At 34.8% G+C, this 26998-nt stretch overlaps 1 protein-coding gene across 3 annotated transcripts in view; it reads right to left on the reverse strand.

Moving 5' to 3' along the window:
• Nucleotides 1–4483: 4483 nt before the first annotated feature.
• The window catches only part of PPP4R2 (protein phosphatase 4 regulatory subunit 2), a 52408-nt gene continuing 29893 nt past the window's right edge, over nucleotides 4484–26998 (reverse strand). For all 3 annotated transcript variants that reach the window (XM_045861960.3, XM_054504633.2, XM_045861961.3), the window contains exons 3-9: nucleotides 20473–20643; nucleotides 11425–11518; nucleotides 9602–9639; nucleotides 8646–8720; nucleotides 8249–8392; nucleotides 7243–7532; nucleotides 4484–6989 (exon numbers count right to left, since the gene is read on the reverse strand). In XM_045861960.3, coding sequence (XP_045717916.1) covers nucleotides 6670–6989; nucleotides 7243–7532; nucleotides 8249–8392; nucleotides 8646–8720; nucleotides 9602–9639; nucleotides 11425–11518; nucleotides 20473–20643 — 1132 coding nt within the window. In that variant the 3' untranslated portion in view covers nucleotides 4484–6669. The remainder of the gene's footprint in view (nucleotides 6990–7242; nucleotides 7533–8248; nucleotides 8393–8645; nucleotides 8721–9601; nucleotides 9640–11424; nucleotides 11519–20472; nucleotides 20644–26998) is intronic.

Raw genomic sequence — 26998 nt, forward strand, 5'->3', positions numbered from 1 at the left:
CTTGAGGTTGGGACCTCATCCTCATCTTAGAGATAGGCTAGTGATCACACAGCCAGCAAATGGCAGAGCTGGGATTTAAATCCAGGCAATCTGGCGCCAGGACCTTTTGGAGAAATAAAAACAAGTCTGTTGCTCTAAAACCGTTTGCTCTCAGGCACTATCCCCTGCTAGTGAGGGCTTTTCCCTCTGGGTTTCGGGGGAGGCTATGGAAGCAAGAGTAGTAGGACAAAAACAACCCAGTGTATACACTATTCTATTGAATTTTTGCCAGGTGTGCATTACTAATTTTTAAGATAAATCTTAAAAAGATTATGTACTAGGAATGTCTTGTTGGAAAACCATGGGTAATAGAAAAAATAAGGTGAAGCTAGACAGTGAAGTAAATAGGGTGTGAAAACAAGTGCTCGGGTTTGTGACTGGCTGAGCCCTTTGATGTACCTGAACTTGGGTAGTCTGAGTGGCTCTGAGAACCTTCGGATACCTGGAATGGCTTCCTCTCTGCGGGCCTCACTCTAATTTGACAGGCCTTCCAAGACGAGACAGGATCTGAGCATAAGGAGGGTAAAAAAACATCAGGTTTTGGAGTCAAAAGCCCCTGATTCTCATTCTGACCCTCCCCTTTCAAACGGTCCCAGGGCAAGTTGTCTTCCTTTACCTCATATGTCTGTAAAATGGGGATATTACACATCTCATAAGGTTGATGGGAAAGTTAAAAGAGGGGATGTGTGCTAAGGATAAGGAAGGGCATAAAGTGCGTGCTCAATTAGTGCTTGCTATTATTATCCTGTTATTGGCCAGGATTGAAACCTCAACTTTGATTCTGATAACAACTGTTGTTTTCCCCAGAAACAATACATATTTTCCTCTCCATGTTTCTCCTTAAAAGAAATGTCAGATCCTAGGGACGCCTGGGTAGCTCAGTTGGTTAAACATCTGACTCTCGATTTTGGCTCGAGTCATGATCTCAGGGTCCTGGGATCAAGACCCCTGTCGGGCTCTGCACTCAGCTGGGAGTCTGCTTAATTCTCTCTCTCCCTCTGCCCCTTCCCCAACTCATGCTCTCTCTCAAATAAACAAAATTAAAAAAAAAAAAATTAAGATCCCGAACTAGATCTAGCTTTATTCCCATAATGACACTGAATGCCCAAAGAGTCCTGCCAGGTAGATACCATTATTTCCCCGCTTCAGAAATGAGGACACTAAGGCTCAAAGAAATACTGTAACTTGCCCAAGGTGCCCCAGCTGGGGAAGGCAAACCAGACTTAACCCATATCATTGCAACTTCTATGCCCTTCTATTCTGCCCATTACACCCTGCTACGCCCCTGTACATCTCTCAAGGCCAAATCTGAGAAGCCATCCCAGACATCAACAATTGCACTAAACTGCTGTCTCTCCAGTGCATCTTCCAAGTCAAAGACTACCCTTAGTTCAAAACTTAGACTGCTTATTGTTCTCCAAAGGTGACTGAATTCCTCAAAGGTAGGAAATGGACTGAGTCTACTCTTTGAGCCCCCCAAATACACAACTCATCAAGTTGCCCCCAACTTAATTTTAGGTACCCAGTCAAGTTGAAAAGTGGGAGACTGTGTGCATTCCTAAATGCCCATGGCAATTGTTAGTCATCAACTAAGCTTACCCTTCCATGCTGCAGCATTACAAGAAATGCAAAGAAAAATATCCCAAATGAAGATAGCCCAATACCAACCACATATTTAACCCTCAAATTCTCAGCAAATATATGCATTAACACTCGCAAGCCTACTCAACCACAAGCATTTCTTGATGCAAGAATTAGTAAACAAATATCAAGTCCCATCATACCACATTAAAGCAGACTTGACTATATGTCCAACTTAGAGAAACACCTGTCCACCATCAAGTGATGTGCTGTACCTTTCTATACGCCTGGGGAGGCTGGTCTTACAGACCTAGCTCTTCTGTTACTGGGACACTTATTTCTTGGTGATTCAGTCTAAATGCCCATGGATTTCATGTCAAGGGCATCCAACTGTGTGTACTCCTCTCAACTCCATAAACCTAGCAGCAAAGAAAAGGCTTCAGGGATGAACCCAGAACCCTTCAAGTGGGCAGAAATTGTAGGATTAGTATATTTAGGAATCCCAAAATGGATTGTGCTGACAGTATCCACAAAGCCCACCTGATTTCAGCTGTTAACCACTTGCCAAGCACAAGGCTAGCTTGTGTAAGTATAAAAATTAGTGTTAACAGTAGTGTGCAGACTGGGAAACGGGATTGCTGGCATTTCTGTGTCATTATTTTTAGTTAAAAAACTCATTGCCTTTGGGAAGAAAAAGCCTGGAAGTATAAACCTAAACCACAAACTCTACTGCTGAATTTTGGAGGAAAAAAAAAAAAGTCTGTTGCTCTAAAACCGTTAGAATACAACAGTAAAAGGCAAGTGGCCAGGGATGGTGCATTGTCATGCTATTTAGTGCAACAGTCTTCTCATCATTACCCCAAACTCTACCACCAATTCTGTTTATGAAATAAAGTTGCTTGCTGGTTAAGTTAGAGATCAATTATGAAGAAGCTGAAATTCAAAAATACTTAAATTCAGGCACGTGCTAATTGGTACTATCTTCTGAATCCAAAGCCCCAAGTGTTAACTATTCACCTACTATGCAATACATAAAAGAAATAAGAACCCAGAATTTTCAGAAAACGGAATCCATTCTCTCCATTTAGGGCAATTCTACACTTCTAATCATGTAGTTACCTGAAGGAGACCTTTCTAAAATGATTCCAATACAAATGTTGTGGATCCATGTGTGCAAATTAGTGCCAAATTATGCCAAAAGAGAACTGTTTTATAAGGTAAATCAGGACTTTGTCAGATACCAGGTTTGAGTTGTCCATTCAAGTCAGCTGCACCCTCCATGTTGGAAATATTATCACTTAAGAAACAGAGCTGCAATAAAATCCTGCATTAAGCTTTTTCCCTTACAGACCAGAAAATGCTTATGGATCCTAAACCATCTGAAGTGACTGGGGAGGAAGAGTTGGGAGAGAGGTGTGAACTATTATGGCAAATAAAGTAATTCCACACATAAAGATATTCTTCTAATTTATATTTTATTGCATTATGAAAATAATACATTTGGCAAAGTAATCTAGGCTCCAAATTGAAATAAAAGGAAATTCTGAAGAAAGTGTACTGATTATTTTTTAAATGTGAAATATTAGATGTATCCTAACCAATACATACTAGCATTCTTATTAGGCCAATAATCCAATAAACCTAATTATAATAATTCCACATAAAATTACAAGGCGTTTTTGCATTCATCCATTTTACGATTAGCACAAATCTTGAGAGAACTGAGCTTCATTTGATCAAAACCAATGTAATTAAGAAACTCCTGTTCAGAAGACAATTTGAAACACTATCCAAAATTTTTATTTCCTTTGGTTCTACAAGTTGCCTTTTCATCCTTATCAAGTTACATTTCTCATAATCAAACATTGTAGCAGCTATAGATTCTGCTATAGTACCTTTATAAGTAAACTAGTATATTACATTTACATTATTTGAAAAATTACTGATTTTACAAATGCAAAAATGCACAAATACATGCCTATCTACACCAGCAAAACAAAGGACTCTGAACCTCCATGCTTTAACAGGCTACACCTTCTGGCGCAGGATTTCTGGGATGCCTTTCTAAGCCAAAGGGTTATAATAGTTCTCTGATGGGGAATTCACTGCTCTGTTCACACTGTTGAAAGGTGTAGTTACAATAAACCCTAACTGGATTAAATTTATCTAATAACCAACAATTAAAATAAGACATTTTCCACTACTCATTTCTGTTCTGCTACATTTTCAGAACTGAAAAGATGGTATTTTTTTAAAATGTACTAGGGTAATGTTTTCACTTGTTTAAAAGGGGAAAGTGCTAAAAACACTACATATATATTCTGTATCCTCATCAGCATTTCAAGTTCTTTTTACATGTTGGGTTCAGAGTCTAGATTCTAACAGGTAAACAATCTGCTCAAGGCCAAAAAAAAAAAAAAAAAAAGAAAGAAAAAGAAAAAAGAAAATAACATTTTTAATCACGGAGGTCTTGCTTCTTCATTTAGGTCTTTTAATATGACTTTGCTGATGTGTGTTAAGAAAATGTGCCTAAAATTAGCCTTTAAAAAATTCACATCTGAATCAGGTACTATTAGAACTGAGGTTTTCATTAAGCAAAGTCTGTGTAAGTGCACCTACGCATACTTGCGGAAATCTACTTCCAAATGGGCATCAGTATCTTAAACCAGCTGAACAAGGTTTCCCAGCTTAACTACAAAAGTATTCCACCTATCCTAAAGGAGATATTCCATTAGCATTCTACAGTTATCTGTATAAACAGCAACAAGTTTGATCTAGGATCAACGTATGAATATCTAATAAATATTAAAACTATTAAACTATAGATTAAAATGCAGATCTCTCATAGAGTTAAGCGATGGCATTTTGGTACATTCACCATTATTGTACTTTATTTAATAAAGAAATACATTTGCCCTTGCAAAAATAGCAACTGCAAGTTTACAAATAAAACCACAGACCTCAAAGTCATGACGCTAAATCTTCAACTATAATTATAACCAACAAAAGTAAACTGATTTGTTTACAAATGGTCCATGGCACAATTAAAACAAAAAATATAAAAGGTCACAGGATCTTAAAGAATATGTTTATTGACAAGAATTTCATAAATATTCTAAAGAAAATTTCAAAATTTCTAAACTTAAAATGTTTAAAATCTATTCTCATTGGCAAAATATCCCTCAACAAAATAATAGGTGAACAGGCCACTACAAATGAATGTCACATTTAAAATTGGCTTCAACATTTTTAAAAATTTACAATGTGTGATTTTTCTCCCCTCCTGGGTACAGTAAATACTCAGTTTTTATGTCAACTACTAGACATATTCTTAAATGTATCACCAAGCTGCTGTGAACCTGACAGTCAAGTCAGTCAGTAGTATATTTACCCTATAAACATAAACGGAGCCAAATCATTTTGGTAATTTTAGTCATAGCAATTTAAGTAGTCAAAATGCAAAAGTTGTGGTTGCCACCCACATCACCCCAAAGATTATGATACAGTGTCAGAAAGTGTTTGCATCAGTTTTATAAGTTCATCTGTGTACTTCAGTATCTGAAACTAAAAAAGGGATTCTTTTGTATTTTGATAAAAATGTACTCGAATATTTCATAACATTAATATTTATTGCTTTATATGAATACTGTATTGAAAGCCCAAGCATTCAGTTTACACACAGAAATTATACAATTATATACCGCTTCACAAAGGCAGTGAACACATCACATTCTACAAAATCTACTTTACAGAAATTTAAAAATTCTAAATATCAAAAGGTACAGCTGAAGAAACAGGTATAAATTTGGCAGCCAGTAATTTTGACAGGGAAGTTGCAGTTTGCATGACTTTTAAATATGTGAATTTGAAAATATTGAGTTTAGAGTAATCATTGTGCTTTGTGTTAATCTGAAAAATAGAACACTGGCTGTCGAAGAAGCATGTTCAAAAATATTTAATTCACTTCAAAATGTCATACAAATTATGGTGGTTTCTATGCACCCCTAAAGCTTCAGTCATTTAGCTCCAGTACATTACTATAGTAATATATTAATTTTTCCAGTACAGTGGGGTTTCATACCTTTGACATTTGCATACTCTAGAATAATTTAGAAAGAAATGTGTAATATTCACAATGTTCAGAAAAGCAAGCAAAAGGTCAAGGAACCTGCCGGGTTCTTCTGAGATGGTCTCATGTCAGCATTCATTCTATAAAATAGTAAGCTAATGTTTGAACACAGTTTCCAAGATAAAGCGTATTTTCTCATAAATAATGAAGTCTTTTTCTCAGGCACCTCAGAAGTATACAAAAGAATTTTAGTTTGAACAGATCTCTTGGAATGTGTTTAACCTGGTATTTCAACAGACTTATTTCCAGGGTTTCACAAGGGCCAGATTTTATTTGAATTACTCAGAAGAGAAACTGAAACTGTCTTCTGAAAGAGGTGAACTCAATCATTACCAATAGAAAAAGTATCCACTGTATTCATCTCTTATAGAAACAGAAAAATATAACATTTCCCCCCTTAGAATAATATATATATATATGTATATATGACTTAAAGTTCCACTGTACATAGTCAAACAATAAAATCTGGAAACCAGCATGAAACCCTATAATTCACATGTTAAAATGTTGAAACTATGACCAAAATATGAAAACTGCTAGAGTTGTCAGAAAGAGACAAGACAAAAAGATTTCTTGCATATGTATAAACTAAATGTGATAATTTCCAAAAGGTTTTCAAAATTATAATTATTACCTTCCAGTTTAAAAACTTTAATTCTTAAAAAAAAAAAAAAAAAAATCTATACACAAACCACTGATTTGACCAGACCGAAAAAAAAGTCAGCGGTAAGCAGGACCCAGAGGAGCTGATATTCACAGTTCTTACATGTACAACTCTTTCAGGATTTATCCCATAAAGTACTTTATTTTACAACCTGCTTCTCTTGTAAAACTAAAGGTCCACTTTATTACATAAAAGTTTTATACAGTGTAAAACCAGAACTGTATGTAAAATACTGCATCTACATGTTTCTAAATAATTAGTCTTGTTCCATTGGTTCATCTGTGACTTCTGTGGTTTCGTCGTCATTTTCCATGGATGACTCTGAGAGAATCTCTCCAGTTTTACTGGAGTTGGATCCTACTAATTCTTCTGTCTCATGGCAATCAGAACCACTACTTACAGGGCCTGTATTTTCACTACCTTCAGAATGTAAATCTTTCTCAGCTTGAGTCAGATCAGATTCCTCCATTTGATTATTTTCCTCAGAAGTCTCTTCATTCACAGTTAAGGCATCATCAGATTCTTTTTCTTGATTTTTTCTTTCTGGGATCATTTCTCTTGATGTCATAAAAGACTCTAAAAATAAGCAAATGTTGTTGTAGTTAAATTTTATTTTCAAAATACCTCCACAGTTAAGTTTCATGAATTCTGATATTCTACTGTTCAAATCATATCCCCTGAAACTCAGCAGCAACTACATACAGGTGGGAGAAAAGCCCAACATCAGCATTATAAGGAGTTCCATTATGTTAAATTCTTTCACGCAAAATGAAGTACAAGAATTTGAGGATCTCCTTACTCCACCCTTTTACAGATGGTCTCTAAATACCTTCTTCTTCCTCTTCATCCTCTTCTTCATCCTCTTCTGTACAGTGCTGCCTGGTACAAGTACTTTCCTTGTCTTTATCCTGAGGTGACGACGATGCTTCTGTTTCTTCTACCATAACCGAAGCAATTTCACTGGAAGATGTTTGACTGGCTGTCTCTCTGACTTCACTTTCTTTGTCAAACCTGAGTCTTTTTACCTCATGCCCCTCGGCCTCCACAGCATCTTCATCTGGATGTTTATTTTTTATAGGGCTCACTGAGGAACCTTCTGATTCAGATGTCGCAGAGTCACTGTAAATGTTTTTTTAAAGTGTCATTAATAAAGACTGTTTTCTTCATCTTCCACATTCTCATTTTTAAGGTCTAATAATTTTTAAAACTGTATTTCTGTCTCAAAGTTAAATTGTAACATCTGGGTAAAGAAAAACACAAGAGAATAATTTCAAGGGAACCTAAACTGTGTCAAGAATATTTCCCACTAGAATTAGTGAACAAGTTATACGGCATTTCTGTTCAATTCTCCAGTAAGTTAAATGTCTTCCCATAAGGGAACTACAAGTCTTCCAGATGGACATACTCATTAAGACCTCTCACTCGTTTAGTCTGCTTTCCCTTAATGTGATGCAGAAAATCTGAGATGGGATATAAATAAAAGGTTTCCTTTAATGATCTCCAAAGAGAAATAACTCACAAAATTTTCAACTCATTTATAAATCTTTTCAGGTTACTTTCAAAAACAAGAAATAGAAAACACCAGAACCACTTTACTTTCTTAAGATCCTATTATAAATAGGATCTCCCCAAATTAGCAGTTTTAAGCATTCTCTCTGACCATCTTCATCCACGTGCTAATGCTGAGAATGTCCAGAAGCCACAGACCACACTAAAACCTTGCTGTGCTCCTCAAAACAAGAGTATATAGTAAATAATGAGTGCTGAAAACAATGGATAAATGTCAACTTATTTTGAAAACATTTTTTGTTTTTAAATATAAATCACATACAAACCTGTGATTTTTGTCCTCATTTTGCTGTAAGTTTGACTCTTTGCTGTCTGTGCTCTCAGGCAAGCCATTTGTTGTCATCGGGACTGACAAAGAAACCTTTGGTCGATTAAGTGGCCTGGGTGTTCCAGGCCCATTTATATTAGACCTAGGATAAGATAAATGAACATCATTTTCCCATTTTGGTAAGAAGTCACCCTCCCAAGGTTTGCTTATGTGAAGACATCACAGAAGTATTTACTCTAACTTTGACTTTCAGATTTAAGGGTTACCAAATTAATTGTTTAGTATATCCTGTATCTTCCATAAAATGCCCAACTTTATTTAAGAAAGTATATTGAATCTGCTTCTCAAAATTAGGAAAATACAATTTCTGTGGATATTAAAATCAATAATCTCACCGTTCAGTATAACTTGGTGAATTTCCAGGAAACATAACACCATTCATTCGATTTAAACTATTGGAATTGTTTTTCCTATGAGAAAAGAAAAAACACTATTATAAATCATTTAGTTCTTTAATTCAGTAAGAGCAATAGGCCTAAAAGATCTTTTGTACGATCTCACAGTCACAGAACCAAACAGACTTTTGAGAGAAACAGCATTAAATTATGGGATTATCTTAGTATCTCATTTAACACAGGTATATTCTTGTGAGAGTTCTAAAAACAAACTGTTATTGTCTATGAAATCACAGACACTTTATAAATCCAGTGTTTCTCAACGGGAGACAACATTCTCCTCTCAACTTCCCTTCACGGAGCCCACCACCCCAAGGGACTTTTGGCAATGTCTGAAGACATTTTTCAGGGAAAGAGAGACATTACTGGCATCCAGTAGGGAGAAGCCAAGGACAGTGCTAAACTCGCTTTAATTCCCAGGACAACCACTCATAACAAAACATCAATAGTGCTAAGGACTGTGTCTTAAACCAACACCTTAATTTGCTATATAAATCTTGACAACTGGAAATACTTTTCCATCATGAGGAGGAAAGTCATCAAGAGACTATTCCAAACCTGGGAGTTATGCCCCAGAGACGCCATGGTAAGGTATCTAGGGTGGGATTTCTGGGATCTCAGGGCCCTGAGTACCATGACAGTACATAAATCCACAAATCTTAAGATTACAGCAAATCATCACTTTAATCCAAATCTCTTTCTTTACTAGAAAAACTTATAGATAGATAATATCATTGGTAATATTCTACTTGAGGGACTGGGTGGTAGGTTCACAAGTATTTATAAATGTTATCCTGCTTCATTCCATACAAAATAAATGTAACCTAATTTAAGGACTAATATATTAGAAATGATATAATCAGTATATACAGAAATATAAAAATCTTTATACTTACTCTGAAGAAGGATAAACACAGCTAACAACCATCACATTCTGCAATAACAAAAATTGATGCTTTAATATGACGCAAAGCATTACGACATAAGGTTTAATCATTTGTTTTTAAGCTCTCAGAATCACCCTGGCAGATTAAGTTCCTATCTTCTCCAATTTTACTAATAAAAAAAATAAATGGTTAAAAGTAAAAACTTTTCATCATGGGGCGCCTGGGTGGCTCAGTCGTTTAGCATCTGCCTTCGGCTCGGGTCATGATCCCAGGGTCCTGGGATCAAGCCCCGCATCGGGCTCCCTGCTTGGCAGGGAGCCTGCTTCTCCCTCTCCCACTCCCCCTGCTTGTGGTTCACTCTCTTGCTGTGTCTCTCTCTGTCAAATAAATAAAATCTTTAAAAAAAAAAAAAACTTTTAATCAAACAACAGAAACTAAAACAATAACTAAATCCAATAACCTACTAAACCATTTGCTCCTTCTGCCAGTATTATTTTAACTCTACTCTAGCTACTATGGAGCCCTGACATTATATATCAAATGTAATACAGTGGAATAGTTTTAGATCGAAATCATGCCAAGATACTTAGAGACTGAAGTATTTAGGCCACATATAATGAATTTCCTTAAAAAGCAGTACCCAATCAAAAGTCTGATGTGTAGTAGCATCATAACCCCCCCCAAAAAGCTTCAGACCTTTTTAATAATATAATCTTCCCAGTTAATACTGACTTTACTAATAGTCAATATTCATTAAAAGTGTAGTATGAGCCAGAGTAAGTGCTTTTCATTTGATCCCCTCCACAGCCCTCTTATTATCCATACTTCACAGATCAGAAACTGAGACTTAGGTTATGTAACTGGTCCACAGTCACCCAAATATGAAACATAGCAGTCCTGATTTGGTGACAGAGCCACTCCTGATACGACTACTTTGACTGCCTCTTCAAAGATTGCCAAAATCTAATTATTGAAAGTCCAATAAGCTGAAAATAAGTACTGATAAATCATCTCCGTTTCCTGCTCTTCAGGAATCTTACTAAATCAAGGGCGTGGAAGCTCAACAAAACAAATTAAACCAGTAAAGCCCTAAGATCTATTGTAAACATTAAGTAATGGTTTTAGATTCCTGCTCCAAGGGTAGACTAAACTGAATTTGAATTAGAACCATAAAATGAACACTGGACTATGTTCTAGGATCAAAGAGGGAATTAGCAACCTAATGGTCCAATCTTGGTTCCCACAGGGCTCCTTCACTGGTTCCTCAAATAAGTCAATTTCCTACTTTTCATTCCCTCAAACACCTTGATGTCTTTGTTCATCACATTGTTTCCTTGATCCAAAATGCCCTTCTCTTACAACATCCCCTACCCACAAAAAACACCAATGCTTTCTTCTTTCTTAAGTCTGATCTACATCTTTCTCAATATCTAAGTTAAATTTTTGCATCAGATTTTCCAAAGCTGTGCACCAAATCCAGAAATGAAGAAATGAATTCCATGGGTAAACAAGTGTGCAAAACACAACTATAATGGAAATGTCAATGCCAAAACTTTGCAGAGCCTTTAATGTTAATGTATACTAGGAATTTTGAAGAGACAAGAAGCTGCTTTCCCCATACTAAACTGATCACAAGTCCTCCCTCTGTGCCCCTCCTATTAAATCTCACTCCAAAACCTAGTTTTTCCCAGATTAGGAAAACAATTTGAGAAAAACTTCAGGTAGGTTTCAGGAAACCTATTTGAAGAAAAGGTGCCTAAAACAGAACTTACTCAGTGCTCTCTTCTGAAATAGATTAAAGTTTAATATAATCCCAATGATAAAATAAATACCTTCTCTACTCCTCTGAGAAATTTGTCTGTTCCTGTATAGTTTCTCCTTGGATCTGTTAGCAATTCACATAGTCGCTGAATAGTAAAAGGGATACTGCAAAAGAATATAATTTTATAGTCTGAGGTCATTAATTATCAAGAGAATTAGGAACATTATCACTCTTGCTATTTAAAGATTTATCTAGTCACCCATGTATTAAAATGACCAAAGAAAATGCTACAATAGGGAAATGAATAGATGAGTGACTTAAAAAATAGGCAAGACAATAAGCACACCTGTCTTTTTAAACAAGAAAATCCCTAAGCAATTAAAAAAAGAACACACAAAATTTTAAAAGTTTCAAAACTAATGGAGAAATATATTTTAACATTCTCAATATAATTATTTTAAAGTTTACAAGAGAGGCAACACAAATAATAATCAAGTTACAGTTTATTAAATACAGAACTTTTCCTCAGGCATTCCTTTGCACACAAAGATTTCTTTACAGTGTCTCCAAATAAAACTACAGATGTTTTGTTATCATATAGAACAAGGCAAATGATTCCAATGAAAAAGTATTATAAATAGGGTTCTGCTCCACAGTTAGTTTTACAACTATGTTTCATCAGATGTAAAATACAAACACAATCAATATTTTGGTAAGTGCCTTACCATTATCAAATTTTCACTTGATCATACCAAATACAAAACTGATATAAGTTGGAACAAAATCTTTTGTAAATATTAAAAAAATTTATCTCACACACTATTAGCATTCCTCAGAATTACAGTCTGAACAGCAAACATGAGCATTAGGTAAGACAAACACAGCCAGAAAGTACAAACATAAACTTCAGACTTCATTATATGCCATTCAAATATATTTATTCACCTTATAAAGAGAATTACAAAACCTCAAATTAAGAGTTAATATTTACAGTTCTTTATTATGTATAGGCATTTTGAGCATTTTGACACAATATTCTCCCACAAAGGAAAGCAGCTAGTGCATAACAGTGCCAAGACTCAAACCCAGTGTCTCTAACTTCAAATCCCTTGTCCTCCCCTCCATTATTCCAAACATACTTAAAATCTTGTTTATTTTCTAATGAGACAGACTATATTTAGTTCTCATATTCTTAGCATCAATATTCTTATGTTCTTATAAAAAGTCAGTATAAAGTTTGTAACAAATTTTGAAAAGGTATAAAGTGTATTCATATGAAAACAAACATTTTACTTATTAGAGGCCAAGAATCGACCTTTTCTCAAGTAGCATCAAAACCTAAAAATCAGAAAGCTATCATTCTGTCAACAAAAGACTGCGTGCTAACTAAAAGAATGTGTGTCTGATATCACAAATACTCAGAAGCAGCTAGAAATTACAGAACTCTGTTCACCATGACTGCTAAAGGAAATTCCTCTGGGTTTCTGAGAAAGAATACGGTTTCTTCCTTTTGAAAATATGGTTAGAGGGGAGTACACACACAGTCAAAACTAAGAATCTTTGAAATGGAAAAAGCAAACAAAGCACACCAACAATGTTACTAATAAAGAAACAGCTTACTGGTCTGTTTTATTCATTCCTATAAAGACACCACATAAGTGAAAACTTATAGCTAATACACAAAACTGTTAACTGCATTAAAAAATTAAGGGAAACATTTTCCCAAGCTACATACATAATAAACAACATGAGTTTACAAATTGTCTTTCCTCAGATTTGATTGAAAGCTTAAGGGCAGGATCTCCTCCTTTATATTAGGTTCAATATACACGTTATTTGTACACCTATATATCTGAAATGCAATACCACCAGGGATTTCTGAGTATTAATGGTATATGTGCACCTCAGCCCCTTCTCTTCAAGTTCATTACTTTCCAAACCTTAAACACACAAACTCCACCTATGCTATTCCCTCATTAATAACTCACGGTGATACTACACTTAAAAGTGTATATATTATTCAAAAATAAGCAAAACAGCTCCCAGTGTTAAGAATATTCAAATAATCTCAAATGACAAATACTTCAATAGGTATTATCTATGTCTTTTCCTCCAACTAAATTTCTTTCAAACACCAAAACCAGTATTTTCTCTTAAGGTAAAAAATAGCTTTAAAATATAAGTATCTTTGGGGCACCTGGGTGGCTCAGTCGTTAAGCGTCTCTGCCTTCGGCTCAGGTCATGATCCCAGGGTCCTGGGATCCAGCCCCACATCGGGCTCCCTGCTCTGCAGGAAGCCTGCTTCTCCCTCTCCCACCCACCCCTGCTTGTGTTCCCTCTCTCGTTGTGTCTCTCTGTGTCAAATAAATAAATAAAATCTTTAAAAAAAAAACCCAAAACATAAGTATCTTTAAACTTTCTGTTTAATATGTTTATACTACATGCTTTGGCTAATTTTCTTCAGGAAGGTAAGTGAAAGTGTAGCCAATTATTAACAATGCATGTGTTGATAAATAATACTGCTTTTAGGGGGAAAAATGTATTATGTTTGCACAGCACTGTTAGCAATAAAAGCCTATGATAAAATGTGTTTACGCCTTAGACACTTTCAGGAGCTTTTTACGAAGTGTCCAATAGATGGCACTAAAATGTCAAATAATGCTCACCCCTTGCGTAAGGAGGCTAAGTATATATTTGTAAAATATATTTGTAAAATATTTGTAATATTTGTAAATAAAATATTTGTAATATTTGTAAAAATACAAATATTACTTGCATATAAAAGTATCCTTTGGAAACATAATCTTGACAACTGCACTGAAGGTCTCTTTACACAGCTGTACTTATTTTTAACCTTTTAGGTAAATATGAAAGCCTACCACAAGCTAGAAATCAGAGCATGTAAATAACTACAATAAATGTTAATATAATTTTGTATGCAATGTTATCAAGACAGAGTAAACTGTATGCCAAGGAAGCAAGTCTGAACCTGGGAACACTTTTTTTTTTTAAGATTTTATTTATTTATTTGACAGAGAGAGACACAGAGAGAGAAGGAACACAAGCAGCAGGGGTGGGAGAGGGAGAAGCAGGCTTCCCGCTGAGCAGGGAGCCCGATGCGGGGCTCGATCCCAGGACCCCGGGACCATGACCTGAGCTGAAGGCAGACGCTTAACGACTGAGCCACCCAGGCGCCCCGTGGGAACACTTTCTAAGTTAGATCTTTAAAAGGAGGTGTAAGAATAAACCAGATAAATCCAAAATGAATGGTTGGTGCAAAAACTATATGCAAGGTTTACTCTGTTACTCTTTAAATATAGCATACAAAACAGTTTATTCTAACTCCTGAAAATATTAAAACTATTTCCAATAAAAATCACTAAATTAAGACCCCTTGTGCTAAGAAGAAAAAAGCAAAAATGCACACAATGAAAAATCTGAACCAGAATCTCTAAATTTGGGGAAATGGGGTAAGGATGTTCACTGGAATGATATAGTATAAAATAAATTACTTAACAGAAAAATATCTGGGGTTATTTCAAATAGAATACATTCAGTTTACTCTGCAATATATTACCTATTTGCCTGCCATCCTAAGATAAAAACTAAGATTACATAAGGAACTGGGGAGTGGGGAGGAGAGCTCTCTGCAGAGAGCCTGTTTCTCCCTCTCCCCCTGCTCTTCTCTCTCTGTCAAATAAATAAATAAAATCTTAATAAAAAAATAAATAAAATATTCCTTTTAATTCCAAGGAGAGCAGCTAACATGTCTTACATTAATTATAGAGTGTATCTGAACTTGCTGCAATCTGTCCCCATTCACTGCATCAAAAAAAAGTATCAGGGCACCTGGGTGGCTCAGTCAGTTAAGCACTGACTCTTGACTTCAGCTGAGGTCATGATTTCGGGGTCGTGAGATACAGCCTGAAATACAGCTTGAGATTCTCTCTCCCCTTCTCCCTCTGCACGCCCAACCCCTTAATACCCATTAAGTCTTACATACCTGAAAGCTATGAGAATTCAAATATCAGGAAAGGGGCTGAACATCAGAGAAAGACATCTAAGCATGAATTAGCAATTTAATGCTATTTTTAATAGAAAGAAATTGTAAACAGTAAGGCCAACACCTAAAGGAAGAATGTCCTATCTTACATTTTAAGCTGAGATTACAGTTTGACTAAAATTTCTTAGTCTATTTATATGTTTCATCATTAAGATGTACAATTATTCTGAATGCATACAAGGTATCAGTTGGAAAGAAGGCATTCAGAAAAGGAAAATGCACATTTAATTCAGAATCGAAGATAAAAATCAGATAACTGATTACCTTACTCCTTTATAATGCAATCAACTTTCTTCATGAAAAAGATAAAGGAATATAAAATGTAACACAGAGGCCATCTGCGTATAAAAACTAAGAGAGAACCATAAAATCAGACATCCTGTTATGAAAAATGTTAAAACAGCCAGCTCACTTTAGTTTTATGCATAAAGATGTCATTTTTACTATGTCTTTATTTTCTATGAATGGCTACATTTATACTATGCCTTAAAGAATTGCTTAAATCTGACTTGAACTATTCAGGTTAAAACTAGCTTAAATGTATCTCTGTTATCACCAAGAAAATAAAATAAAAAATCTCTATAATCTGTCTCAGTTATCCAAGGCTGAACAGGTTCAGTTTTGTTTACTCTTAAGTCCTACAGAAGTCAGAAATATCACTGGAATCATGTGATATTATCTTTATCCTTATCTTAATATCTATGCAATATGCTCTATCTGTACTCAGGCTTTACATCTGTATAAATATACACATACTTAAATATTCTTATGTATATATTTTCTACCTCAAATCAAATGTTAGAAATTCTTAGATTTACTGAAAACACCAATGTAAAATGACAAGTACAAACAATTAAGAAAATGAAGAATCAGCCTCTTTAAATAACGCTAAGTAACTGTAAACTAGTACCTGTAAACTAACCATTCCCCACCCCAAAATAAATGTGTAGCAACTTGTCAACACTTTCAATCAAATTAATCATCTTTTATAGTGCCTATAGTAGTCTGAATTGTCACTGTCCTGGCATCAAATCGAAAATGTCAAGAAAAAAATTAGACTTCTGCTACACCCTACCTTTCAATTTAAAACATTTTATTACAACATCAAATCAAACCATATGATCAAAGGACAAGACAAGGCAGGGGTAGAAAGAGGAGAGAAGGCTACTAAATAATTCCAATTCTCAACTAGTTATGCTAAGTGAAAGAGAGCGAAGAAAATGGAAATAAACACATTTAGCTAAAAGATTTAATATGCTCGGGGCACCTGAGTGGCTCAGTCGTTAAGCATCTGCCTTTGGCTCAGGTCATGATCCCAGAGTTCTGGGACTGAGCCCCGCATCAGGCAACCTGCTCCACAGGAAGCCTGCTTCTCCCTCTCACACTACCCCTGCTTGTGTTCCCTCTCTCGCTGTCAAATAGTAAATAAAATCTTTAAAAAAATAAATAAATAAAAAGATTTAATATGCTCAACAAATACTGACACAAAAACTCTATTTTCCCAACCAACTGAAGAGAATTCAAGCAGCAGCAATAAAATAGGTCAAAGGAAGGAAGAGAACAAAATAACAAATAGCTAGAACCTATTCTCTCATCCCTGAATAATCTCAAGCTAACTATAAAGCAAACAGTACAAAATCAAAAAAGGATTATGCTTTAAATCTATGATCCAGATTTAAGAGTATAAAAATCTCACATATGACCTTCTTAAAAAAGTATGAAGAGGCACACTCTCGGGTGCAGAAATTTACAAGAGATATTTCTGCGTGTGCAATACACTACAAAACAATATAAAAGTTTTTAGGACTAAGAAAAATCTGGTCATTTATGTACGTTAAAGTAACATTAGAGAAGAATTTCAATATTCAGAAAGACTATCATGCCAAAAGATGAAGAGCGCTCTTCAGCTGTAACCAACTGTACCTGCCTTAGAAAGACGATGTGACAATTAAAAGATCTTTAGGTATCAAATGGTTATGTACTTTTTCCAGACCTGCTCGTAAATACATAGCCATACTACTTTAGTCAACTACCCACAGTACCTTAAACTTACTGCTTATTTTAGAAAGGTCTTAGGTCTAACAACATTGACAAAGGAGAAGCAAAGACACACAGTTAATTTATATTCATTATTCTTCGATGTCAGTAATTTAGAGGACATTTAACTATCTTTTAAAAAACTACTAGAAATGTAAATTACATTCTTTCTACCCCTTGAAATCCCTCTGTATTTATTAGTAGGAATGAAGTACTAGAAATAAAATATAAATATAGAAACATGCTTTTATTCCTTCCATTGATTTATCGTGTACTTGTTTGAAAACCTACTGTTCAGCCATTCACTGTTCTTGAAGGCCTTGTTTGGAAAAGATGGTTAACCCTGTTTTCCGGAATCTTACAGCTCAAGAAATCAAGCCAACAAGGTAATGGGACAATTTCCACATCAAAGAGGGAAATTTAAATGCTGACAATATACTAAAATAATTTTAGAAAATGGATAATCTTTTTCAGGACTAAATACTACGAAGCATTTAATAACAGCTTTTACTAATTAAAAGCAAAAACAAAACAATAAACTTACCAATAAGAAAATCACCCCAAAATAAAAAAAAAATGAAACCACAATTTATAAGAGCCAATAAGCACCTGATAAGATGTTCAATTTCACTTGCAAAGACACACAAATCTCTGCGCACCCACACACACAGACAAAATATTAAAGAATACAATATCTGCATTTATATACACACGAAATGATACACATTTTGCAATGTCAACTTGGCAGTTCAATAGAAATTTTAAGTATGAGTACACTGTGATGTAACAATTTCATTTCTACAAATTAAAAGCAACAATCTATACATACATTTAATGTGTGACATTCATCAACACAAGAAGGTATGTACAAGGATGCGCACTACAAGCACTACTTATAACAGCCAAAAAATAAACACCCACCATCAATGGAAACAAGGCAAACTTGTTCATATAATAAAAAATAATGCGGTCATTTCAAATACATAGAAGAACAGAAGATACCTCTATAAATGCATTGATACAGAGATTTCAAAGCTCTTCAAAAAGGAAAATACAACTAGCGTATGACATGATCCCACTTTATGTACTACTCCTATGACATCTAAGGATCTTTTTAAAACTATGAACAAGTATTTCTGTAACTTAAAAGGTGACCCATTATAAACAGCGGGAAAGGTATACTAAAAAGGACAAATCTTCAAATCTGGCTGAAAAAGACCAAAATGCTACTTACAGCCGCCACTCTTAACAAAATTTTTAAAACACCAATTAATTTATATACATTCAAACATAAAAATAAAATTGAAAAAAATCATAAACATGTGTCAATATACCAACATATAATACAGCCAAAAATATTAAAAACCGAAAAATATTTATCACTGATTACGGCCTCGATCCTGCCTGATTAGGGAAAAGGATTCATAAACTGCTATTCTGAAAAATCAAATTAAAAACAACGTAAGTTCAAAATACTTATGGCTCAAAAATGAAAAATATTTTAAAAGCAATTATCTGTCTTAGGTATGCATTTAATGACCGTTCAAATCATTTTCAGAAGTAGGTCAATTACCTGTTTTAAAGACTAAGAAATTATAAATATTTAGATTTTATTTATTCTACGTATCTGTCTGGTCCATCTTAATTTTGAAAGAACTGAAAACAGTATTACTAATTCAGAATCACAAGTATATTAGCTTAACATTCACAAAGCAGTAGCATAATATGACCTGTTTTACCTTAACTCTTAATTTGTAAATGGTAGCCATAACTTATTGAAATGAAAAGATGAGTTATAACGTCTAAGTACTATGTACTATTTATAAATATCCCGAAGAAGTATTCTTATAAGAATAATCCAGTTCAAGAGTAAATCTTATGCCACATATTTCTAATATAAAGCATGTGGCGTTGTCTGGGTATGTGCCTTTAAAAAATACTATTATTAACAAAGCAATATGTACATACAGATAAATAATTTTCAGTACAGTGCACAAAAGTACAATAGGGTACAAAGTCAAAATAAGTCTCCCTCCTACCCCAAGCCCCTAAAGGCAGCTCAAAGATAAAGCTGTAAATTCTATCCCCAAAAAGTATTTTAGTAAGATACCTAAAACCAAAAGCCTAAGAATTTGTTATTCTAAGCAAAACTCAAAACTTAAAAACATGATACATAACAAAGGATTAACTGAATTACACTACCTTGTTGCAAATCCCATGCGTTTAAATATCTGAAAAGAATGAGACTGTTTATGCTACCTAAATAAAAATCCTTACAAATGAAACCTCTTCAAATAAAACCTATCCCAAATATGAATTCATGGTTAACATATCCACAATTCATTAAATTTGGTATTGTCACCTCACACTCCAAATTGCTAACGTCAATCTAAATATTGAACAATTCAACTTCACAAATACTTCTTCCCTTCAATAAAGAAAACCCTATAAATACAAAGTCCTAAAAAGAAAAATATTTAAAATGACACAGAATATGACATGCAGCAACATTTTTTAAAATAGCAGTTTATTTTAATGCAGTGACCCTTTAATGCAATGTTTTACAAAGGGCTAAAAATGATTACTTGTTACTTGGGAGTAAAAGAGGAACTCCAAAAAAAAATTTAAATAGAAAGTCCTAAGTAGGTGCATTCATAAATTGTTATTTTTCATTAAAAAAAAAATGTTACTCATCTCAATGATATGCAGGTCCTAGGCAAAGTATAAAGATTTATAATATCACATATAAAATGGAAAGAAAAAACTAACATATTTCCGGAATGTTTCCACTGTCAAAACCATTTAAAGTCCAAATGCCACTGATAACCGTAAAGGTGGTTCAAGTTAAATAAATTAAATAAATACACTGTAATTATTTTAAATAGTTGTAAGCTAAAAATCACTATTAAATGTCACCAGAGACACAGAACTTAATGAATAATCAACGATCAAAGCTTAAATAAAAATCCATAATTTTCTGCTAAAAATTAAACCTTTCAAACAATATTAAGTGCATACCCATTAAATCCAGTGACAATTTTCAGTATTCTTTCCTTCATTTCATCAAAGGGAATATATTCAACATTAGGGTTGGGAGGACCTCTCGGTTCAGGAGCTGAAGTTCTGAAATCATCCATTACTTTCTCCAGTTTGAAAATAAAATAGCCTTTAAATTGGGACCATTGAATCCTATAAGCAAAAAAAACAAAAAAAAGAGTAACATGTAGCTTTACAGTTCTTGAACACAAAGCACAAATACAGAATACACCGTAACACTGATACTAATAAAATTAAGATCTGAGTAAGGGGCTGTGAGAATATCTTTGTTCAGTAGCATATACCAGGCCTGATGAAACTGACTCACAATCTCCAAACTGGTTACATCCAATTCTCCCCACTTCTGACCCAAATGAAACCCCGATCTCTGGTAAAAATCTTTAAAATGAACCACCTCTGGCTGAAAGCCTATTATGTACTACGTCTCATCTCATTATTGGCATTTTTAAAACATTATTTCGTTTTGACTCTATCACTCCTAACAAACCAGTCAGGGAGGTGTTACTGTCCCGTCTGAAAGAGGTGATTAGAAATTGGCCCAAGTTCACATTTTAAATAGACAAGTCAGAATGACTCCAGACCCAAAGCTCTTGGTATCCAAGCTATAATGCTTACACAGACTAATAAAGGTTTCTTGTCTTGTATCTATGTTAAATAGCAAAATAAACTTCAATTTCTCCTTTTTCCTTTTTCTTTCAGCTAGTATTTTCAGGATCTTTTGTCTCTTAAAAGGTACATATCCAAGGGGCACCTGGGTGGCTCAGTTGGTTAAGCGACTGCCTTCGGCTCAGGTCATGATCCTGGAGTCCCAGGATCAAGTCCCGCATCAGGCTCCCTGCTCAGTAGGGAGTCTGCTTCTCCCTCTTCCCTAACCCCCTCTCATGTGCTCTCTCTCTCTTTCTCGCTCTCATTCTCTAATAAATAAAATCTTAAAAAAAAAAAAGGTACATATCCAACATGTATCTGCAAAGTAAAAATATATAATTTATGTGCTTTTAATATCTATTCATTTACTAAGTTAATAGGAACATCTTTTATCCCCCTGTCCTCTTACATTTTACCACTAATATAAAAAAATTTTGTGATGATACCTGCCTGAATAGCCTAAATTCCAGGAGATCCAAGAATCAGAAATGCCAACCATTTCAAAGCCAAACAGAAAGTACAACCACTAACGGCAGCAGATAAATCTTACACAGGTGACTGCTTAAGCAAAATAAGGGAAGAGCTAATCTGCACTCTTCTCTCCCACCCACAATCCTACAAACTAGGGCAGCAGTTCTCAAAGTGTAGTATAAGAGGCCAAAGCCATTTTCATGAGAATAAGAGTTGACATTTTTACTATGATAATATGTGTCCTGATGGTACAAGAACAGCAAGAGGGAAAATAAAGAAACTTAGCAGAAATCAAGGCAACAGTTCCAAACTCCTATCTACTAGTAGCAGTCATCACCTTCTTCACCCTCCACAAATTCACAGTAAAACAAAAAACCATTTTCATCTCAAGTTTAATTTAAAAAATTACTAATTTTAATTCTCAACCTCTGAACATGCATCCTCTTAATATTCTGTTAACAAAATGAAATGAATACATGAAAAACGTATCAAAATACTATATATATCTCAAGGAACAACAGTTGAATATTGTTGCCAGCTGAACTAGCTGCTATCTTAGAATGCCATTTTTACTTGAAAGGACTGTCAAACCAATAAGGCTTTTTCAAACCAAGAGAATTTGGTAGACATTTTCTCACGAATGACTTCAAGAGAAATAACTAAAATATTTGTGGCCAACGATAAAATCTGAACTTCAAAAACAGAAAATGAAAATTCTAGAAAATGTTTTTCAGTATGAGCCTAAAAGACTCCTGATACATTCCCAAGACATTTCAGAATCAGTCACTGTTGACATAAACAGTATTGTGTGACACCAAAAAAAAAAAAAAAAGACGACTGAACTGTTATCAAAATAAAAAACGTTTTTGTGTCTCAAAGGTCACTATCAACAAGTGAAAAGGCAACCCACAGAATGGAAGAAATACTTGCAAATCACCTATCTGATAAGGTGTTAATAACCAGGAGATAAAAAGAACTCCTACAAGCAAGCAAGGGGGGGGCGGTGGCGTAACAGGACACAACCTAATGAGAAAATGGGCAAAGTAGTTGAACAGACACTTCTCCAAAGATATACAAATGACCAGTAAGCACATGAAAAGATGCTCAACATCACTAATCATTAGAATAATGTACATCAGAGCCACAACGTGATAGAACTTCATATCCATTAGGTTGGCTGCTCTCCAAAAAAAATCCAGGAAATAACAAGCATTGGCTGCCAAAGATGTCGAGAAACTGGAACCCTATACTGGCTGGTGGGCATGCAAAATGATGCCACCACTGCGGAAAAGTGTGGTGTGTGTTCCTCAAAAACAAAAACAAAGAATTACCAGATGATCCAGCCATTCCATTTCTGGGTAAGTACCCCAAACATGTGAAAGCAAGGACTCAATCAGATACATGTACACCAATTCATAAAGCAGTATTATTCACAATAGCCAAAAGGTGGAAAATACCATCAATCAACAGGTGAATGGATAAATAATGTGCATGCAATGGGATATTATTAGGGCTTAAAGTGGAAATTCTGGTACATGCTACAACTTTGAATAATCTTGAACACAATATGCTAAGTGAAATAAGCCAGACACAAAAGAACAAATTTTATGATTTCACTTACATGAGTTATTTAAAACAGAATCAGAGGCAAGGAGCAGAAAGACATTAGCCAGGGGCTGGGGGAAGGGAAGTGTGAGGTGTTATTGTTTAATGGGTACAGAGTTTCAGTTTGGGAAGATAAAAAAAAAAGGCCTGGAGATGGACAGTGATGATGGTGGCACAAGACTGTGAATGTATTTAATGCCACCAAGTTATACACTTAAAATGGCAAAATTTGTTATGTATATTTTACCCCAATAGAAAAGTGTTGAAAATGGGACAAAAGGTTCAAACAGCCATTTCTCCAAAGAATATAAATGGCCAACGAGCACATTAAAAGATGCTTAACATTATTATCCATTATGGAAACACAAATTAAAACCACATTTCACAAGATACCATTTCACATCCACTGAGGTGTCTATAATCAAAAAGATGGGACAATAACAAGTGTTGGGGAGGATGCAGGGAAATTGGAAATCTTATACATTGTTGGTGGGAATGCAAAATGGTGCAGCCACTGTAGGAAAATAGTCTGGCAGTACCTCAGAGTTAAACACAGAGTTAACATGTGACTTGACAATTCCATTCTATTAAATAAATTATATGGTATATAAATTTTATTAATATTAAAAAAATTTGGAAAGGAAGATATCAAAAGCTATTCACATGATCACCTCTTCCTTCCATTCCCTGGTCTATTCTGGGAAGGTTTTGTGAGCAGAGGCAGCAAATTATAATTTCTGACATGCCTAATATTAATTTCTGGTTAACATACAATTGCCAATGGTTACTAAAATTTATCTCTAAATTTCACTGGACTCCCCACAGGCATTCAACTGAAACACACCAAGGAAGATTACTGAAAGAGAAGTCTTAAACTTATCATTTTTTTAATTAATTTTTTTTTGAGAGAGAGCGCACGCACACACACGAGTGGTGGCTGGGGAGGGAGGGACAGACAACAGACAAGGGGGGAGAGAGAGAGAGAATCTCAAACAGGCTCCATGCCAAGCGTGGAGCCCTACACAGGGTTCAATCTCATGACCTTGAGATCATAACCTGAGCCAAAATCAGGAGTCCAATGCCCAGCTGAATGAGCCACCCAGGCGCCCCCCGGCTTTTCATTTCTTAAATTAAAAATTCTTTTTGTTAATAAAGCCATTAAGTAATAATTTGTTATACAAATTAGTATTTCTACACACACAGGAGTTTTTCCCCATCTTTCCATTAACTACTTTTCAATCCACCCATGCTATCAGAAACAAAAACAAAAACTCCACAAACACACACACACACACACACACACACACACACAAAACAGCCACACACATTAATGGGAAGAGCTAGACAAGAAAAGATAGAGCCCAGGTAAGCAAACTATGGGGCTCTTCAAAGACTATGATATTTACTTGTCTGACAGGAATTAAGTCCCATAAACTAAAATGAATTTTGTACACTCTGTATTTTAAGTTTCAAAGGTATCAAAAGCAGAGTTACTCTGAATTAGATCTAAGAGATGAAAAACCACTTCTACAAAAATGTGTAAGACGCAGCTTTTTGTTACACTACAACTATGTGATAAAAACAAAAACAGAAAATGCTTCCCTGAATATTGTAATTTGAACACAAAAACAGGCCATGAGCAAATTAAGAATTTGGCAACAAAAAATATTTTCTTAGGAATGTATTCATGGTTGAGTAGAAACTAGAAATGAACGAAAAAAACCTTATTTTTCCAATGAAAATAAAATTATTCTAAAAAGATGCTCATAAAACATACATTTTCAACTTTAGAATCAAATCAATTCCTCCACATTAAATTTTCCAAAAAATACTCATTATTTAATCTACTTTGCTAAAATTAACTCAAGAATTTACTGAAATTTGGGGCCCCTGCGTGGCTCAGTCGTTAAGCGTCTGCCTTCGGCTCAGGTCATGATCCCAGGGTCCTGGGATCGAGTCCCACATCGGACTCCCTGCTCGGCGGGAAGCCTGCTTCTCCCTCTCCCACTCCCCCTGTTTGTGTTCCTGCTCTCGCTCGCTCTATCAATAAATAAATCAATCAATAAATAAATTTATCTTAAATAAATAAAATCTTAAAAAAAAAAAAGAATTTACTGAAAATTATTACTCATTAATTTTTTTAAACCTCACCTCCCTCCGCTTTTTCTTCTTTCCTTTTATGCAGTTTCTCCTTTAGAAAGGCACAACTCATATCACTAATGAAGATACCATGAAATATCACACAATGACCTTTTGATCTCCATAGGAATTTACAAGTCTATACTAAAACCACCACATTTCCCTCACGATGCTCAGGTTAAAGGTATTTTTTAGAGGCTCAAGGGCAGAAAATCTCTCTTATTTTCTCAGCTGATTCTAGAACACTTTAGGGGCCAGTGACCACCATCTTAACCTACTGCCTCTTACCGTTCCAAATTCTATTAAGATTACTTCTACTCAGCCTCGATGGTTTCCACACAAAATCTGTGTGGGAAGCTAACCCAAGAGAGCACCAGAGAGCCCTATTACCTCCAGGGGATAGCAAATACCACACCACTTGCAAGTATCAAAGGGGAATATGTGAAGAATGAATGAATAAAAACAAAAAGAAATTTAAGGGCAGCTATTCTAATCAGGAGATTTAAAGTGTCAGAATTTGGGGCACCTGGGTGGTTCAGTCGGTTGGGTGTCTGCCTCCAGCTCAGGTCATGATCCCAAGGTCCTGGGGTCAAGTCCCGCATCGGTATCCCTGCTCAGCAGGGAGTCTGCTTCTCCCTCTGCCCCTCCTGCTTGTGATCTCTCTCTCTCAAATAAATAAAATCTTTTTTTAAAAAAAGTGTCAGAATTTCTACATGACAGGAGAGAGCAAAACCAAGTAAATTTAATCTGAATATTGAATTACATAAGCAAAAACACGTGGCAAAAATAAGAACATATTGTGAATTGCTTACACAACATCATGATAGCATTTTTAAAAAACTAACTTTAAAATACAAATTACTAGTTCAGAAAACTTCTGTAGGCAGGGCCCCAATCAAGAGAATACTCCTTTTTCATCATGATTATACCATATTTTATCAATTAAATCAACAAATAAAATATATCATAGAACAGAGAGCCCAGGAATAGACCCAACACAAAAGGAAACTTGGTATACGGGAAAGGACCAACTACTCAGGAAATACCCTAAGAAATGGTAGAAGTACTACAAAATTTTACCAAAGTGTAAAAAATATTTTTTTTCTGATTATATTAATAGTAGAGTCATAAAAATTAGAAAATAGAGATAGAAACTGTATTTTAATTACATTAAATTAAAACTGCCTATGAACTGCCCAGTAATTATCATTAAAACACATTTTAGTGTATTTTTCACTAAACTTTATTCTATTCTACTCATTCATTAAAATATGGCATTCTATTTTGCTATCCCTTTTCTTTCCCTCCTTATTCACTATGGGTATTGTCACATGCTCTGTAATCTCTGATAGGATTTTTAATTTGTATCACATATAGTTGCACCATTATTTAATAACCACCACTTTAAAAAGAGTTAGGTTTTCTTCCAGCTGATTAAAATTAAAAATAATTGCAGTTAATATCCTAAGAATAAACTTCAGAGGTATCTGTTTATTACTTTAGGATAGATTCCTTAAGGAATTACTGAGTCTAAAATATAAATATCAACTTCTAATACATACTTTCAAAAGCCTCTCAGAAATGCTGTACCACTTTAGAGTGTCATCAGTATAGAAACACCTATTTC

The sequence above is a fragment of the Mirounga angustirostris genome, unplaced genomic scaffold, assembly GCF_029215605.1.
Source record: "Mirounga angustirostris isolate CCGP_5_RB_7025 unplaced genomic scaffold, mMirAng1.0.hap1 SCAF_1, whole genome shotgun sequence".
In the NCBI taxonomy this organism is placed as follows: Eukaryota; Metazoa; Chordata; class Mammalia; order Carnivora; family Phocidae; genus Mirounga; species Mirounga angustirostris.